The sequence below is a fragment of the Indicator indicator genome, chromosome 9 (assembly GCF_027791375.1).
Source record: "Indicator indicator isolate 239-I01 chromosome 9, UM_Iind_1.1, whole genome shotgun sequence".
NCBI lineage: Eukaryota > Metazoa > Chordata > Aves > Piciformes > Indicatoridae > Indicator > Indicator indicator.
Genome location: NC_072018.1, coordinates 33,728,260 through 33,743,159, shown reverse-complemented (window position 1 = coordinate 33,743,159; position 14,900 = coordinate 33,728,260). Strand labels below are relative to the sequence as shown.

Genomic DNA, 14,900 nt, shown 5'->3' with positions numbered 1-14,900 from the left:
CACCTCCAGGGATGAGGCTTCCACCACCTCCCTGGGCAACCTGTTCCAGTGTCTCACCACCCTCATGGGGAAGAACTTCTTCCTAACATCCAATCTGAATCTACCCACTTCTAGTTTTGCTCCATTCCCTCTAGTCTTTTCACTCCCTGACATCCTAAAAAAGTCCTTCCCCAGCTTTCTTGTAGCCCCCCTCAGATACTGAAAGGCCACAAGAAGGTCTCCTCAGATCCTTCTCTTCTCCAGACTGAATAACCCCAACTCTCTCAGTCACAGAGTCTGGTTTCTCCCCACAAGCTGTTCCACCTAGGTAAATCACCTGGCATGGTGAACCATGTTTCTGTAGCAGTGGTACTGGCTTGAACAAACAATTTGAAAACCTTTCTATTTGCATAAACTAACTCTGAGTTTTTTTGGTTTTGTTTTGCTTTGTGTTTTTCTTTTGTTTTGTGTGGGGTTTATTTTTGTTTTTTTTTGTTTATTTTTTGTTTTTTAAAGCATCAACTTTACCTAAGTCACAATTATAATGCTTAAAAACTTACTGCATAATCCTCGCTCACAAGCCTTAGGGCAATCACCACAGGGTTTTCCTGCTTTGTAGGGTGTTGCAATTGAGCTTAGTAGATTCCCCCTGAAAGATCAACATTACCAACATGAGTTATAAAGTCACTATAACATTGCTGAGAAGAAAACTGACTGATAGGGATGCTTGCATAAATGTAGATTAATTTGCACTCAGTCTAGGTTATAGGTTGAATTAATTTTGTGTGTGCTGGGTTTATCTGGAAAAGTTTTAGTAGTGGGATGAAGGGTGGGATTTGCAAGGGTCCTTTCTATGACAAGACATCAGAAGCTGCCTGTTACAGACAGAGCCAGGTCCAGCCAACTTCAGGTCAGACCTGTTGGTGACCAAAGCTGAGGCAGTCAGTGGCAGTGTTAGAACCTCTGTGATAATATAGCTCCAAAAAAAAAAAAAAAAGGTAAAAACTGCTGCACAACAGAGAACAGAAGAGAGGAGGGAGAAAATGGGGGAGAAACAGCTCTGCAGACACAAAGAGTAATGAAAAAGGAGGAGAAGGAGGTGCCCCAGATGCTGGAGCAGAGATCCATCTGCAATCCATGGTAATGTCCATGGTGAGTCCAGGTGTCCCTTTGCAGCCCATGGAGCTCCATGGCAGAGCAGACATCCACCCTGCAGCCCCTGGAGGAGCCCATGGCAGAAAAGATGAATGTGCCCAAAGCACACAGGGACCCCACCGTGTTGGAGTGGGCTCCTGAAAGGACCTGAGACCTTGTGGGGGAACCACCACTGGTGCAGTCTGTTCCTGAAGGACTGCACCCTTCAGAAAGGAGCCATCCTGGAGCAGTTCATGAAGAACTGCAACCTGTATGAAGGACTCACATCACAGTTTGTTAAGGACTGTCTCCCATGGGGTAGGACTCCATGTTGGAGCAGAAGAGGAAGAAGCAACAGAAACAACATGTGACGAACAGACTAAGACACCTGTTCCTTGTTCCTCTGTACTGCTCAGGGGGGAGGAGATAGAGAAACTAGGAATGAGGTTGAGCTTGGGAAGAAGGGAGGGATAGGGAGAAGGTGGCTGTAGATTTGTTTTTATTTCTCATCATCCTGCTTTGTTTGATTGGTAAAAAATTAATTTCTCCAAGTAATTTTGCCCATGACAGCAACTGGTGAGTGATCTCCCTGTCCTTGTCCTGACCCATGAGCTTCTGACATAACTTTTTCTCCTCCTGTCTTGCTGAGGACGGGGAGTGATAGAGCATCTTGGTGGCTACTGACAGTAGTATTAATAACTTTTGCTGTTAATTAATAACTTTTGCTATTAATTAATCTTCACTGTATCATACATATTGATATGCCATTCCAAACCAAGATTTCAAGCAGTATGTGGAAAACAATTCTTTCTGATTTACTATTATGAAGATTAAGATTTTTTTTTTAGGAAAATGAAATTTAATCTGAAAATCACAGTCATTTTTGTGTGTTCTATACTTTTGCTTATGGAACAATTCTTCTGATTAGTATGTTTCTGTTTTGTTTTTTTTTTTTTTCTTCCATATTCTTAATAAAGTCTTCAGGCCTGTTCCTCAGCTCAGGGTGATGTGCCCTATTCCAAATTTCACCATCTCCCAATTTTTGAGAATGTAAGAAGAAGAAGGTAATCAATACGTACGCAGGGCAGTAGTGGCAGACATAGAAGTATTTGTATTTTCCAGCAGGACAGGAAGCAACACCACAGCCCAAAAGATAAGAAGCATACCAAACCACCTGGAGGTAAAATAAAAATGATGAGAGAATGAACAAAACCCCCACATTTTAAAACTATATAACTACAATATTCACAGTCTTACAGTCTCACAGTATATCAGAGGTTGGAAGGGACCTCAAGAGATCATCAAGTCCAACCCCCCTGCCAGAGCAGCATCACTTAGGGATCACAGGAATGCATCCAGATGGGGTTTGAAAGCCTCCAGAGAAGGAGACTCCACAACCCCCTGGGCAGCCTGTTCCAGTGCTCTGTCACCCTCACTGTAGAGAAGTTTCTCCTCATGCTGAGCTGAAGTCTTCTATGTTCTATTTTGAACCCATTGTTCCTTGTCTTATCACTGTGAACCACCCAAAAGAGCCTGGCCCCCTCCTCCTGACACCCACCCCTCAGCTATTGATAGACATTGATCAGATCCCCTCTCAGTCTTCTCTTCTCCAGACTAAACAGCCCCAGGGCTCTCAGTCTCTCTTCATAGGGGAGATGCTCAACTCCCCTAATCATCCTCCTGGTTCTCCCTTGGACTCTCTCCAGCAGGTCTCTGTCTTGAACTGGGGAGCCCAAAACTGGACACAGTATTGCAGGTGTGGTCTCAGCAGGGCAGAGTAGAGAGGTAGAAGAACTTCCCTAGACCTGCTGGACACATTTGTTGATACATCCCAGGATCCCATTGGCTCTCTTGGCCACCAGAGCACATTGTTGATCCATGGAGAGCATTGGCAACTAAGGTCACTTTATTTATTTATTTATTTATTTATTTATTGTAAAATGTTAAGTCCCTCCTTTCAGGAAAAAGATTTTTTTTCCCACCCTGCTGTCACCTCTGAACCAAAGAACATTTAGGATATAGAATCATAGAATCATGGAATTTTAGGGGTTGGAAAGGACCTCCAGAGATTATTTAGTCCAAATACCCCTGCCAAAGCAGGATCACCTAGGGCAGGTCACACAGGAATGCACTCAGACAGGTCTTAGAATCATAGACTCATAGAATTGTCAGGGTTGGAAGGGACCTCAAGGATCATCCAGTTCCAACCCTGCTGTCATTGGCAGGGACAGCTCACACTAGATCAGGTTGCCCAGAGCCACATCCAGCCTGGCCTTAGAAACCTCCAGGGATGAGGCTGCCACCACCTCTCTGGACAACCTGTGCCAGTGTCTCACCACCCTCATGGGGAAGAACTTCTTCCTAACATCCAATCTGAATCTACACATTTCTGTTTATTCCCCACAGTCCTGTCACTCCCTGATATCCTAAAAAGTCCCTCCCCAGCTTTCTTGTAGCCCCCTTCAGATACTGGAAGGCCACAAGAAGGTCTCCTTGGAGCCTTCTGTTCTCCAGACTGAACAACCCTGATTCTCTCAGTCTCTCCTCATAGGAGAGGAGCTCCAGCCCCCTGATCACCCCTCGTGGCCCTTCTCTGGACACATTCCAACACCTCCAGATCTTTTTTGTAGTAGAGGCTCCAGAACTGGATGCAGTACTCCAGGTGGGGTCTCACCAGAGCTGAGCAGAGGGGGAGAATCCCCTCCCTGGCCCTGCTGGCCACACTTCTCTTGCTGCAGCCCAGGCTCTGGTTGGCTTTCTGGGCTGCAAGTGCTCACTGCTGGCTCATGTTGAGCTTCTCATCTACCAGCACCCCCATGTCCCTTTCTTCAGGGCTGCTCTCCAGCCAGGCCCTGCCCAGCCTATATTGATGCTTTGGATTACCTCGACTCAGATGCAGGACCTTGCATTTGGTCTTACTGAACCTCATGAGGTTGTCATGGGCCCACCTCTCCAGCCTGTCCAGGTCCCTCTGGATGGCATCTTGAAAGTCTCCAGAGAAGGAGCCTCCATAACTTTTCTGGGTGGCCTGTTCCAGTGCTCCATCACCCTCCCAGTAAAGAAGTTTCTCCTCATGTTGAGGTGGAACCACCTGTGTTTCAGCTTACATCCATTGTTCCTTGTCTTATTGCTGGGCACCACCAAAAAGAAACAGGCACTTTCTTCCTGACACCCACCTCTCAGATATTTATAGGCATTAATAAGATTCCCTCCTTAGCCTTCTCTTCTCAGCACTCAGCCCCAGGTGTCTCAGTCTTCCTTCATGGCAGAGATGTTCAAATCCCTTCCTCATCCTTGTGTCCCTCTGTTGGACTCTTTGCAGTAATATCCTTGTCTCTCTTGAACTGGGGAGCCCAAAACTGGATATGATATTCCAGGTGGTCTCACCAGGGCAGGGTAGAGGGAGTTAATTATGATAATAATTTATCACACATATATACATAACTTTTGAATTAAACTGTCTCAGTTGCATATGTTTTCATTCAGTTAAAACTAAGGAAGAAGAAGGAAGACTCATATAAAATGTTGTGTCCTGTGCCTTGTGCAGGTGAACAGAATAGGTTGTTTTAAGCTCAAAAGTGATTAATTCCTCTCCTTCAGTCTCTACAACCTAGGCTGCATCAAAGCTATTTAGAGTTCCTCTCTATTCTTCCAGTGGCTGAACAATTTTCAGATGTTCATCATCTAAGCCAAATTTTAGGTGCTAAACAAATAGGTTTCTTCCCTTTGCTTCTCCCTGAAGTTTTGAAATACCAGTAGCTTTAATCCATGAAGATATTTCACCTGTTATTGTCACTTTCATTCTGTCACTTTGCAAGTTCTCATCTCGTTTTGTCAGAATACCTCCACTGTACTTATTCCCTGTGAAGATAACTAAAGGGCAAAGTTGCTTTGCTAACATGGAGATATTCATTTATTCATCCTGAAATAGGAAGAAAAAAAAATTGCATCTACCTGAGTGTAATGGCCAAACACAGCACCTGGGGTTTTTTCTCCAGTTCCATATTCGAAATCTTTCACCTCATCATACCAGGACTGTATAACATCTGACCATGGCAATGGGGCAGTTGACATGAAGAGATTTTCACCACATCTGACAGCTGAAAGGAGAAAGGTACTGAGAAATGCACTGAAGACACTCCTGTGGAATATTAAACTGCACCAGTACAGGAGGTGATCTGCTAGAGAGCAGCCCTGTGGGCAAGGACCTGGGAGTGCTGGTGGATAAGAAGTTCTCCATAGGACAGCAATGTGTCCTGGTGGCCAAGAAGGCCAAGGGGATCCTGGGGTGCATTTAGAGCAGTGTGGCCAGCAGAGCCAGGGAGGTTCTCCTCCCCCTCCGCTCTGCCCTGGAGGCCTCACCTGGAATATTGCATCCAGTTTTGGGCTCCCCAGTTCAAGAGGGACAGGGATTTGCTGGAGAGAGTCCAACTGAGGGCTACAAGGATGATTTAAGGCACTTGAGCACTGCCCTGTGAGGAGAGGCTGAGAGCCCTGGTCTGGAGAAGAGAAGAATGAGAGGGGATTTAATAAGTGTTCATAAATATCTGAGGACTGGGTGTCAAGAGGGAAGGGACAGGCTCTGCTCACTTGCACCCTGGGATAGGACAAGGGGCAGTGGATATAAACTACAGCACAGGAGGTTCCACCTCAACATGAGGAAGAACTTCACTGTGAGGGTCACAGAGCACTGGAACAGGCTGCCCAGAGAGGTTGTGGAGTCTCCTTCTCTGGAGACTTTCAAGACCCATCTGGATGTCTTCCTGTGTGACCTGCACTAGATTCTATGGTCCTGCTCTGGCAGGGGGGTTGGACTTGATGATCTTCAGAGGTCTCTTCCAACCTCTAACATCCTGTGTGTGTGATCCTGTGTGATGTGGGAAAAAGACAGCAAAAGGAGGTATGATTTCCACAGTAATTCTCATCCCTGATGGTACATCAGCTTGTTGGTTTTTTTGGTCCAGTGCAGTGGCATCACCCTCTATCAATAAGCTGCCAGCTGAGCACTTAGCAGTGTGGCCAGCCTGTGTGAGTTGTGGTGTAGGCTGTTGATAGGACTTCTCTATGTCTGTAGACACACCTGCACATGTGCACAGTGCATTTATGACTAACTTTTCTGTTTGAGTTAGCAAGCTAATCATGACCCAGATCATAGCTCAGGGGCAGACCTTAGTGCTCTCTATAGCTACCTGAAAGGAGGTTGTAGCCAGGTGAGGGCTGATCTCTTCTCCCAGGGAAGCAGTGACAGAACAAGGGGGGACAGCCTCAAGCTGCACCAGGGGAGGTTTAGGCTGAATGTTAGCAAAAAATAACTTCTTCAAGGGAGGAGTGATTGGCCATTGGAATGTACTGGCCAGGGAGGTGGTGGAGCCACCATCCCTGGAAGTGTTTAAAAAACAGACTGGATGTGGCACTTACTGCCGTGGTTTAGTTGATTAGATGGTGTTGGGGAATAGATTGGACTTGATGATCTCAGAGGTCCTTCCCAACCTGATTAATTCTGTGATTCTGTGAAGTGAGAGCTGGGGCTATTAGCCTGGAGTAAAGAAAGCTCTGGAGAGATCTTATAGTGGCTTGCCAGTACCTGAAAGGAGCCTACATTCTTGTAGGAAGGGCTTGTAGTGATAGGATGAGAAGGAATGGATTGAAGCTTGAGGAGGGTAGATTTACAGAATCACAGAATTAACCAGGTGGGAAAAGACCTTTGAGATCATCAAGTCCAACCTGTAATATGTTATATACATGTCCCCCCAGATCAGCTCTTAGCTGATCTTACACCAGGTATTACTACAGTGAGGATGGTGAGACATTGGAAGAGGTTGCCCAGGGAGGCTGTGGATGCTGCCTCACTAAGGGTGTTCAAGGTCAGGCTGGATGAGGCCTTAAGCAGCCTGGGCTAGTGGAAGATGTCCCTGCCCATGGCAGGAGGGTTGGAACTAGAGGATCAAGGTTCCTTCCAACCCAACCCATTCTATGAATCTGTGAATCCTGGAAAAATCCAACAAATCAAATCTTACTTCTGACACACCAGAAGGTGTCTGCTGTGCCTCCATGTACTCTCTTTATTCAGGCTCAACCCTACTGCATATCTGTTAGTTCTCATGTGGGATTCACCTTGGCAAGAACCAGAGGATTTAGCTTTTAGGCAAAATGTGTAGAGACTGGAGGATAGGTCACCTCTCACACACAACAAAGACAGAAGTCGGTCAACACCACACTGGGCACTGTTCATGGCTATTTTTAACACAGTATTGCTGTAGCTTCAATAGCCAATGAGTGATAGATTGTTTTGGTTGGAAAAGACCTTTATGATCATTGGGTCCAACCATTACCTAACTCAGGCAAGTCTGGTGCTAAACCATGTCCCTCGGCACCACATCTGCATCTTTTAAACATCTCCAGGGATGTGGATTCAACCACATCCCTGGGGAGCCTGTTGCAGTGTTTGAGAGCCCTTTCAGTCAAGAAGTTTCTTCTGGTGTCCAACCTCAACCTTCTCTGGAGCAATGTGAGGCCATTTTCTCTTGTCCTATTTCTTGTTACCCTTTACAGAGTTGCAGAGAACCAGAAGGCCTCCCTTCAGCCTCCTTTTCTCTAGGCTGAATAACCACAGTTCCCTCAGCTTCTCACAAGACTTGTTCCCTAGACCCTTCAACTCCTTCGTTACCCTTCTCTGGACCCACTCCAGCCCCTCATTGTCCTTCTTGTAGTGAAGACCCCAAAACTGAACCCCGTATTCAAGGTGTGGCCTCACCAGTGCCAAGTACAGGGGGACAATCCCTTCCCTGCTGCTGCTGACCATACTATTCCAGATCCAGGTCAGGATGGTGTTGGCCTTCTTGGCCACCTGGGCACAGACTGGCTCACATTCATCCAGCCATGATGTGATTGTATCAGCCTCTAAGATAGCTACAAGCTGCAAGTTGCCAGAGAACTTAAAAACTATGAGTCTTGGCTTAGAAATTATTCTTAGCACCAGTCAGGTTCAGTCAGCACTGGTAAGCTGATTTCTGCACTGAACCAAGTGCAGGTTAGAATCATAGGATCATGGAATGGTCTGGGTTGGAAGGGTCCTCCAGAGGTCATCCAGTCCAACCCCCTCTGCAGTCAGCAGGGGCATCCTCAACTAAATCAGATTGCCCAGAGCCCTGTCAAATCTCACCTTAAATACCTCCAGGGCTGGGGCCCCAGCCACCTCCCTGGGCAACCTGTTCCAGTGTTCCACTACGCTCATAGTAAAGAACTTGTTCTTAATATCCAATCTAAATCTGCTCTGCTCTAGTTCAAAGCCATTGCCCCTTGTCCTGTCTCTGCAGGCCTTTGTAAACAGTCTCTCTCCACCCTTCTGATGGTCATGTTGGGAGAATGATTTCTCACTATAATTTTACCCACCTACGGATGAAAATGGGCTATGCCTAAGTAAAAACTGATGCAAGTGGAATGAGAATGGGATCGATCTTTTCTCTTGCTTACTGAAGAGATTTACTTCTAGAATCTTGCCTTTGTCCCATGCACCAATAAAATCACATGGAATATAAGTGACATCTCAAAAAAATCCCCACCAAACCAAACCAAACCAAACCAAACCAAACCAAACCAAACCAAACCCAACCAAACCAAACCAAACCCAACCAAACACAAACCCAAAGTGGCCACATCAATAACATTTATGACATCAGTCTTTTTCACTTACTGGTTTTCCTCATGTCAGCAGGACTGTGACTTAAAGCACATCGATTAGCCCAGTTTTGGGCATTGTGTGCAGCTGCAGGAGACCATTCCTTAATGAGAGAAGAAGACAGTATTAGTCTTTCAGCCATGTACCAAATAATAAGCCCTCATGAAGGAACAACATTTGGAAGTTACACTTTAAATTAAAGTAATATTGTAGACAAAATCCCTTTCTCCCCCTTTTTGGGGAGATAAGGAGGGTAGCAACAAAGTTACTCTGCACCCAGGAGAACAGAAAGTCTGAAGTGTGATGAGGAATTAATCAAAAAGAAATGAACAATGCCATGGCTCCTCCTTTTCTTTTTCTTTTTCCTCCCACAGACACACACATTATTGCTCATACACCACAAAATTTTCCAGACTTTTTTGGTTTTTTCCCCATCTGCACAGCTTTATGCTTCGCTTGGTGCCATCCATTCTCAATACTTAGGAAAGGTCTGGAGGAGGCATTTATGGCTGAATAAAATAATGAGACCTTGCACTCAGTCCTGTATCTCTAATACAGTCTATTATTCATTAACAATAGATCTACAGCAGGCAACTTACCATCTTCAGCATATTGCTGGCAGTTGGTTTTACTCCTCTCCTGAGGTCGTTATGTTTGTCAACAATCAACTTTTTCTGATCTGCTCTGCTAGTTGACAGAGCAGCAAAACCTTCAGGTTCCTAAATTGAAAGACCAAGTTTATATATCCATTATTTATTTATTTATTTATTTATTTTTAAAATTTGAATGTAACTAAGTCCTGAATCCTTGTTAAGAATAATTTAAAATACTAAAATACTGACATGAAGCAAGGATCACACACACAGGATGTTAGAGGTTGAAAGGGACCTCTGAAGATCAAGTCCAACCCCACTGATAGAGCAGGGCCATAGAATCCAGCACAGGTCACACAGGAATGCATCCAGATGGGTCTTGAAAGGCTCCAGTGAAAGAGACTCCACAACCTCTCTGGGGAGCCTGTTCCAGTGCTCTGTGTCCCTCACAGTGAAGAAGTTCTTCCTCATGTTGAGGTGGAACCTCCTGTGCTGTAGTTTATATCCATTGCCCCTTGTCCTATCCCAGGGTGCAAGTGAGCAGAGCCTGTCCCCTCCCTCTTGACCCTCAGCCCTCAGATATTTATGAACACTCAGTCTTCTCTTCTCCAGACCAGGGCTCTCAGCCTCTCCTCACAGGGCAGTGCTCCAGTACCTTAATCATCCCTGTAGCCCTCAGTTGGACTCTCTCCAGCAGATCCCTGCCCTCTTGAACTGGGGAGCCCAAAACTGGATGCAATATTCCAGGTGAGGCCTCACCAGGGCAAAGTGGAGGGGGAGGAGAACCTCCCTGGCTCTGCTGGCCACACTGCTCTAAATGCACCCCAGGATCCCCTTGGCCTTCTTGGCCACCAGGACACATTGCTGTCATATTAGTGTTTCTGAAGCAGAAGTGGCAAACTTCAGACCAGGTATGGGCTGGGAGGAGTTACTCTGAGTGTGTGTTATAGAATCACAGAATTGTCAGGGTTGGAAGAGACCTCAAGGATCATCTAGTTCCAACCACCTTGCCATGGGCAGGGACACCTCAACTCTAGACCAGGTTGAGTATGTTAGTTCATTTAGCTGTGGAGGGAAATGAGTGATAATGTTGAGATGATAGTTGGACTTGATGAGCTTGGAGGTCTTTTCCAACCTGGGTGCCTCTGTGATTCTGTGATTGGGAACACAGGGAGAGGCACATAGGGCGGGACCTGTAGGACAAGAAAGGGATTGAGTTAGGTAATTGCTGCCTGTAAAACTGTGGGGAATTAAGAGGAAGAGCACTGGATCCTTGGGAGATCCAGATGACTGGATCTGAGTATGGGGGCTTTTGGGAAATAGAATCTGATCCAAATCACAAGCAACCTGGAGTCTATAGGTGGTTTATTTGGCAAGTGTGGAACTGCTGTGCTGCTTTGAAACTAAACAGACTTCAGGAATAAAAGGCTTCTGGATCCTAGGTATTTAATCAGACTCTTTCTACATATGACCGATGTGCATAGCAAAGACATACTCAGTCAGACCACAACTGCCTCAGGTCCCATCCAGATTTTGTGAGTACAAAGTGTGGATCCTACCTGTCCAGTGGATGGAGGCAGCACAGCTGTGAGACACAGGAACACCACAGGCAGAATCATCTCTGAAAAGGGGAAAATGAGGATTTTGTTTATTTTTTACATCTTTCTCCTCTGTATCTCAAGGCTTTTTCTCAAGTTGCCAAATAATGTGTGGGGGTTTGTGTTTCGTTTTTTTTTTGGTTTTTTTTTTTTTTTCCCTTTCTTTCTTTCCTCCTCTTCTATTTTTACAAATAAAAAATGAAAATTCATTCCCTCTCTGGGTTTTGAAATTTCTGTGAATCAACTGCTTTGTAGGTGTCATACTTCCTGCTGTAATCCTGGCTGAATAATTTCACCTGAGTTCACACTACAGGAGCACATTCATGATTCCCTTCCTGTAGGAAGCCTTCTGCTCATTGCCACATTGGGGAACAGCCAGGGTGTGATGCTGCTTTTAGCTTACTGCTGTGTCTGTGTTAATCTGAAGCTTCTCCTACTCCCTGTTGCCTACTTTGACTGGATTGCATTGGCTGGAAGGAGAATCAGACACAGACCATGTGCATACCCCTGCACTTCAGTGTCTGAGGCAGGATTTAAATCCCTGACTTAGTGATCAGCACTGTGAAGTCTTGCTCAGGAGCTGGGGCAAAACAAGCTGAATGAGAAATGGACCAGGACTGGCTTCCTGGGGAAGAATTTCAGAAAGCTTTTTGTTGTTTTTTTTTTTGTTTTTTTTTTGAAGACAACTCTTTTTATATTACAGATAGAGTGGAATGGCAATGACAAAGGAGAGCCTTCTGTAACTGGAGAAGAAGACCTTGGACTCCAAGGCTCTACTTGCTTAGGAGGCTCAAAACACCACCCCACCCCACTGCAGTGATCCAGGAGGTAATGCAGGTCACTTCAAAGTTCAAGTGACTGATTCCAATCAGGCATAGGAGGTACACTCAGATTTTTTTTCTGCCTATCTACCTTGGGCAGGCAAGCAGGTGACTAGAGTGGGATTTACTTATTCTGGCATTTGTCCCAGCCCTCCACTTGAAAGGAATTTATGGGCATGTTACCACAGAGATGTGTTGTTAACTTCTTATTTGGGTTTTGAGGGGCTGCTGGGTTTAGCTTTAATTTACTCTTAGGGAAATGCCAGTAGGGTTTGCTGATATTTCATATCCAGCTAAGCTCCTTTACCTTGAGGCAACCAGTTGATAGAAAACACAAGGTGCTCTGGCTTGTGGAGAACATATGGGTAAGTAAAACTACCCTTTTCCAAAGGGTACATCAAGGTCCATTTCCCTCAGCAGCTTGCTTGCATTGCACTGGAGGTGGTCCACAGTCCCCAGCCTGTAGGCAGGGTTGCTGCTTCAGCTCTGCTGAGAGCAAAGCCTGTCAATAGTGGACTGTGACTATGGGCAGCTGAAGTTCAGAGGCCAAAAAAAAACCTGTACAGACTGGCCACCTTTGGACAATTAAACTCTCATGGTCTTTGAAACAGTGTGGCTTATTGCAAGTACTTTTAGCTGAGGAAAAATCTGCTTTATCCAGGGGAAAACGTGCCACTAATTAAAAGCATAAGCCATGGAGTTAATAGAATCATAGAATGGTTTGGGTTGGAAGGGACCTCAAAGATCATCTAGTTCCAACCCCCCTGCCATGGGCAGGGACACCTTCCACTAGACCAAGCTGAGTGTCAAGGCCTTGTCCAACCTGGTCTTCAACACCTCCAGGGAGGGGGCATCCACAACCTCCCTGGGCAACCCCTTCTTATTATTGTCTCATGTCACATACGTTTAATTTTGACACCACCTACACCTCTCTGAAGTGCTTTAGGATCACAGAATGTCTTTCATATTAACTTATGAAAGTTAATTGTCTCTCAGAACCATTACAAAACTTTGCAGTGCATATGACCTAGGCACTCAGCAATAATATTATACTCCCAACAACATGAAAATTTATTCTTTTCACTTAATTTCTAGCTAGAAAGTAAGCAGAGGTTGGAGATTATTTTTGGCTGCATCCAAGTTGCAAGAAAATATATGGCTCTTGAGTGTAAAGTGTGATGATATGCAGATAGAACACAACCCTTTTTGCACCTACAATATACAACCCCCAAACTCTCTGTTTCAAAGGCAGAACAATTCCTCATGGAAACTGTGAAGCTTTCTATTTTGCAAATCAAACTGAGGCAGCTAACTTAGAGACGTAGGCAAAGTATTCATTCACTGCAATATTTTCTGTGAATTAAGTTACAATTAAATGTAATTGGTAATTTAATACACGGTACAAGTTTCAAAATGCTCTTGGAATGCTTTTTAAGACCCAGTGGGTTTCCTGCTCTGAGATATTAACATACTTCTGGCAATCCCACCGATTTTAACCAAATGCTTACAGTTTATGAGATGTAAATTTAATTGCTCTGCATTAATTTCTAGGCACTGGTCCTAAAATCAGTCGCTCTATCCCCCTCCCCTGTTCCCCCTCAATCAAACATAAATCAGGATGTGTGCCAAGTCTTACTGACTTTCCTTCAACTCCATCTGTGTACAGGGATCTGCCACTGAAAGATAGGGCTTTAACATCCCCCCCCCCTTTTTTTTTTGGAGTTTAGCAAACTTGCATGAATATGTTTTCTCCATCCCTCCTCCTAAAAAAAAATAAAACCAAACCCAGACAAGGTGTATCCTAAATAATTCATACAACTGAATATCTTTTACAACAGAATAACACCATCATTTTTTGCCATCCTTAAAACAGACTTGAAATGGAACAGTACAGGCTGTCACTTCACTTGCATGGCATCATTGCACGAAGTCCTACTTAGCAGCCACCTTGTAAAAAAGTGGTAGAGTTGCACAGGGTGGTAATTTCCCAACTCTGAAAAGAAATGGTGACAGCTACACATAGCAGCAGGATACACTGAGCTACTATCCTTATTTTTTTTTTCTTTTCAAGGAGTAAAATCCTCTGTCTGTGACTGTCCTGTTCAACAGGTCTTGTGACAACGGGTTGCATTTGAATACATGAAGAAAGCTGCAATACTTTAAACAAACATAGCAATCTGAAGCCTACCTGTTGTTTCCAGGAAGATTGGGAGTTTCTTCTGTCCTTCTTCAGGTGGCTGTGGAATTGAGTGGAGCTCTTTGTCAGAGGGTGCTTTATAGGTCTTCTGTTTCCTGATAGGCCAAGATGACAGAGTGTCACAGGTATTGTATAATTCAAATGGTGACCAGGTAGAACTGTGCATTCATTCCTCCAAGAGGGAGGTTGTTTGCTTATGCTCCAATTTTGTTTCCTTTTTTTTTTTTTTTTTTGCATTGGAAGTGATTGAACACTCTGAAATACTCCTTACATGGGAAATTTGCAGTCAGTGAGAGTGCCAGGTACATGGCTCTCTGCTAATGATTGACACATCCAGTTGTAGTAAGACTTGATCTTAATCTCCAGCAATGCAAATAAACTCAGCTGGCTACTAAGGTGTCTCCAGATTAACATTGTTGTAACCAAGATGAAATCTTACCTATTGGTTGTTCTTTTGGGGCAGAAAAATCTTGGACCAAGTTCCTGGCCATGCTATGGCTTCTTTATATCAATCCTGCAATATAAAACTCAAAGAAGGAGACAAGGGTATTTCTGTGCTTGATGCTTTTAGCAAGCGTTGGATAAAGATTTAAAGATTATTGTGTGCACTAACATTAAAGCACATATTTGCTCCTGCATTTCCAATTTGTCCTGGTTTAACCCCAGCTGGCATCTAAGCACCACACAGCCACATCCCAGGCTGGGATGGGGAGGAGAACTGGACAATAATGAAACTAACTGGAAAATAATCAAATGAAACTTGTGTGTTGAGATAAAACCAGTTGAACAACTGAAATTAAATGATAAATATAATAATCATAATTGTAATAACTAATAAAATAATAATGAAAAGGGAGATAACAAGAAGAGACAGAGAACCCATGATAGACAAGCAATGCT

General features: G+C 44.5%; 1 protein-coding gene across 1 annotated transcript in view; it reads right to left on the bottom strand.

Moving 5' to 3' along the window:
• The window catches only part of CRISP2 (cysteine rich secretory protein 2), a 39,593-nt gene extending 25,427 nt beyond the window's left edge, over positions 1-14,166 (bottom strand). The window contains exons 1-7 of the mRNA XM_054383384.1: positions 13,992-14,166; positions 10,944-11,005; positions 9,391-9,510; positions 8,807-8,894; positions 5,068-5,213; positions 2,193-2,287; positions 540-628 (exon numbers count right to left, since the gene is read on the bottom strand). Coding sequence (XP_054239359.1) covers positions 540-628; positions 2,193-2,287; positions 5,068-5,213; positions 8,807-8,894; positions 9,391-9,510; positions 10,944-11,005; positions 13,992-14,166 — 775 coding nt within the window. The remainder of the gene's footprint in view (positions 1-539; positions 629-2,192; positions 2,288-5,067; positions 5,214-8,806; positions 8,895-9,390; positions 9,511-10,943; positions 11,006-13,991) is intronic.
• Positions 14,167-14,900: the final 734 nt, after the last annotated feature.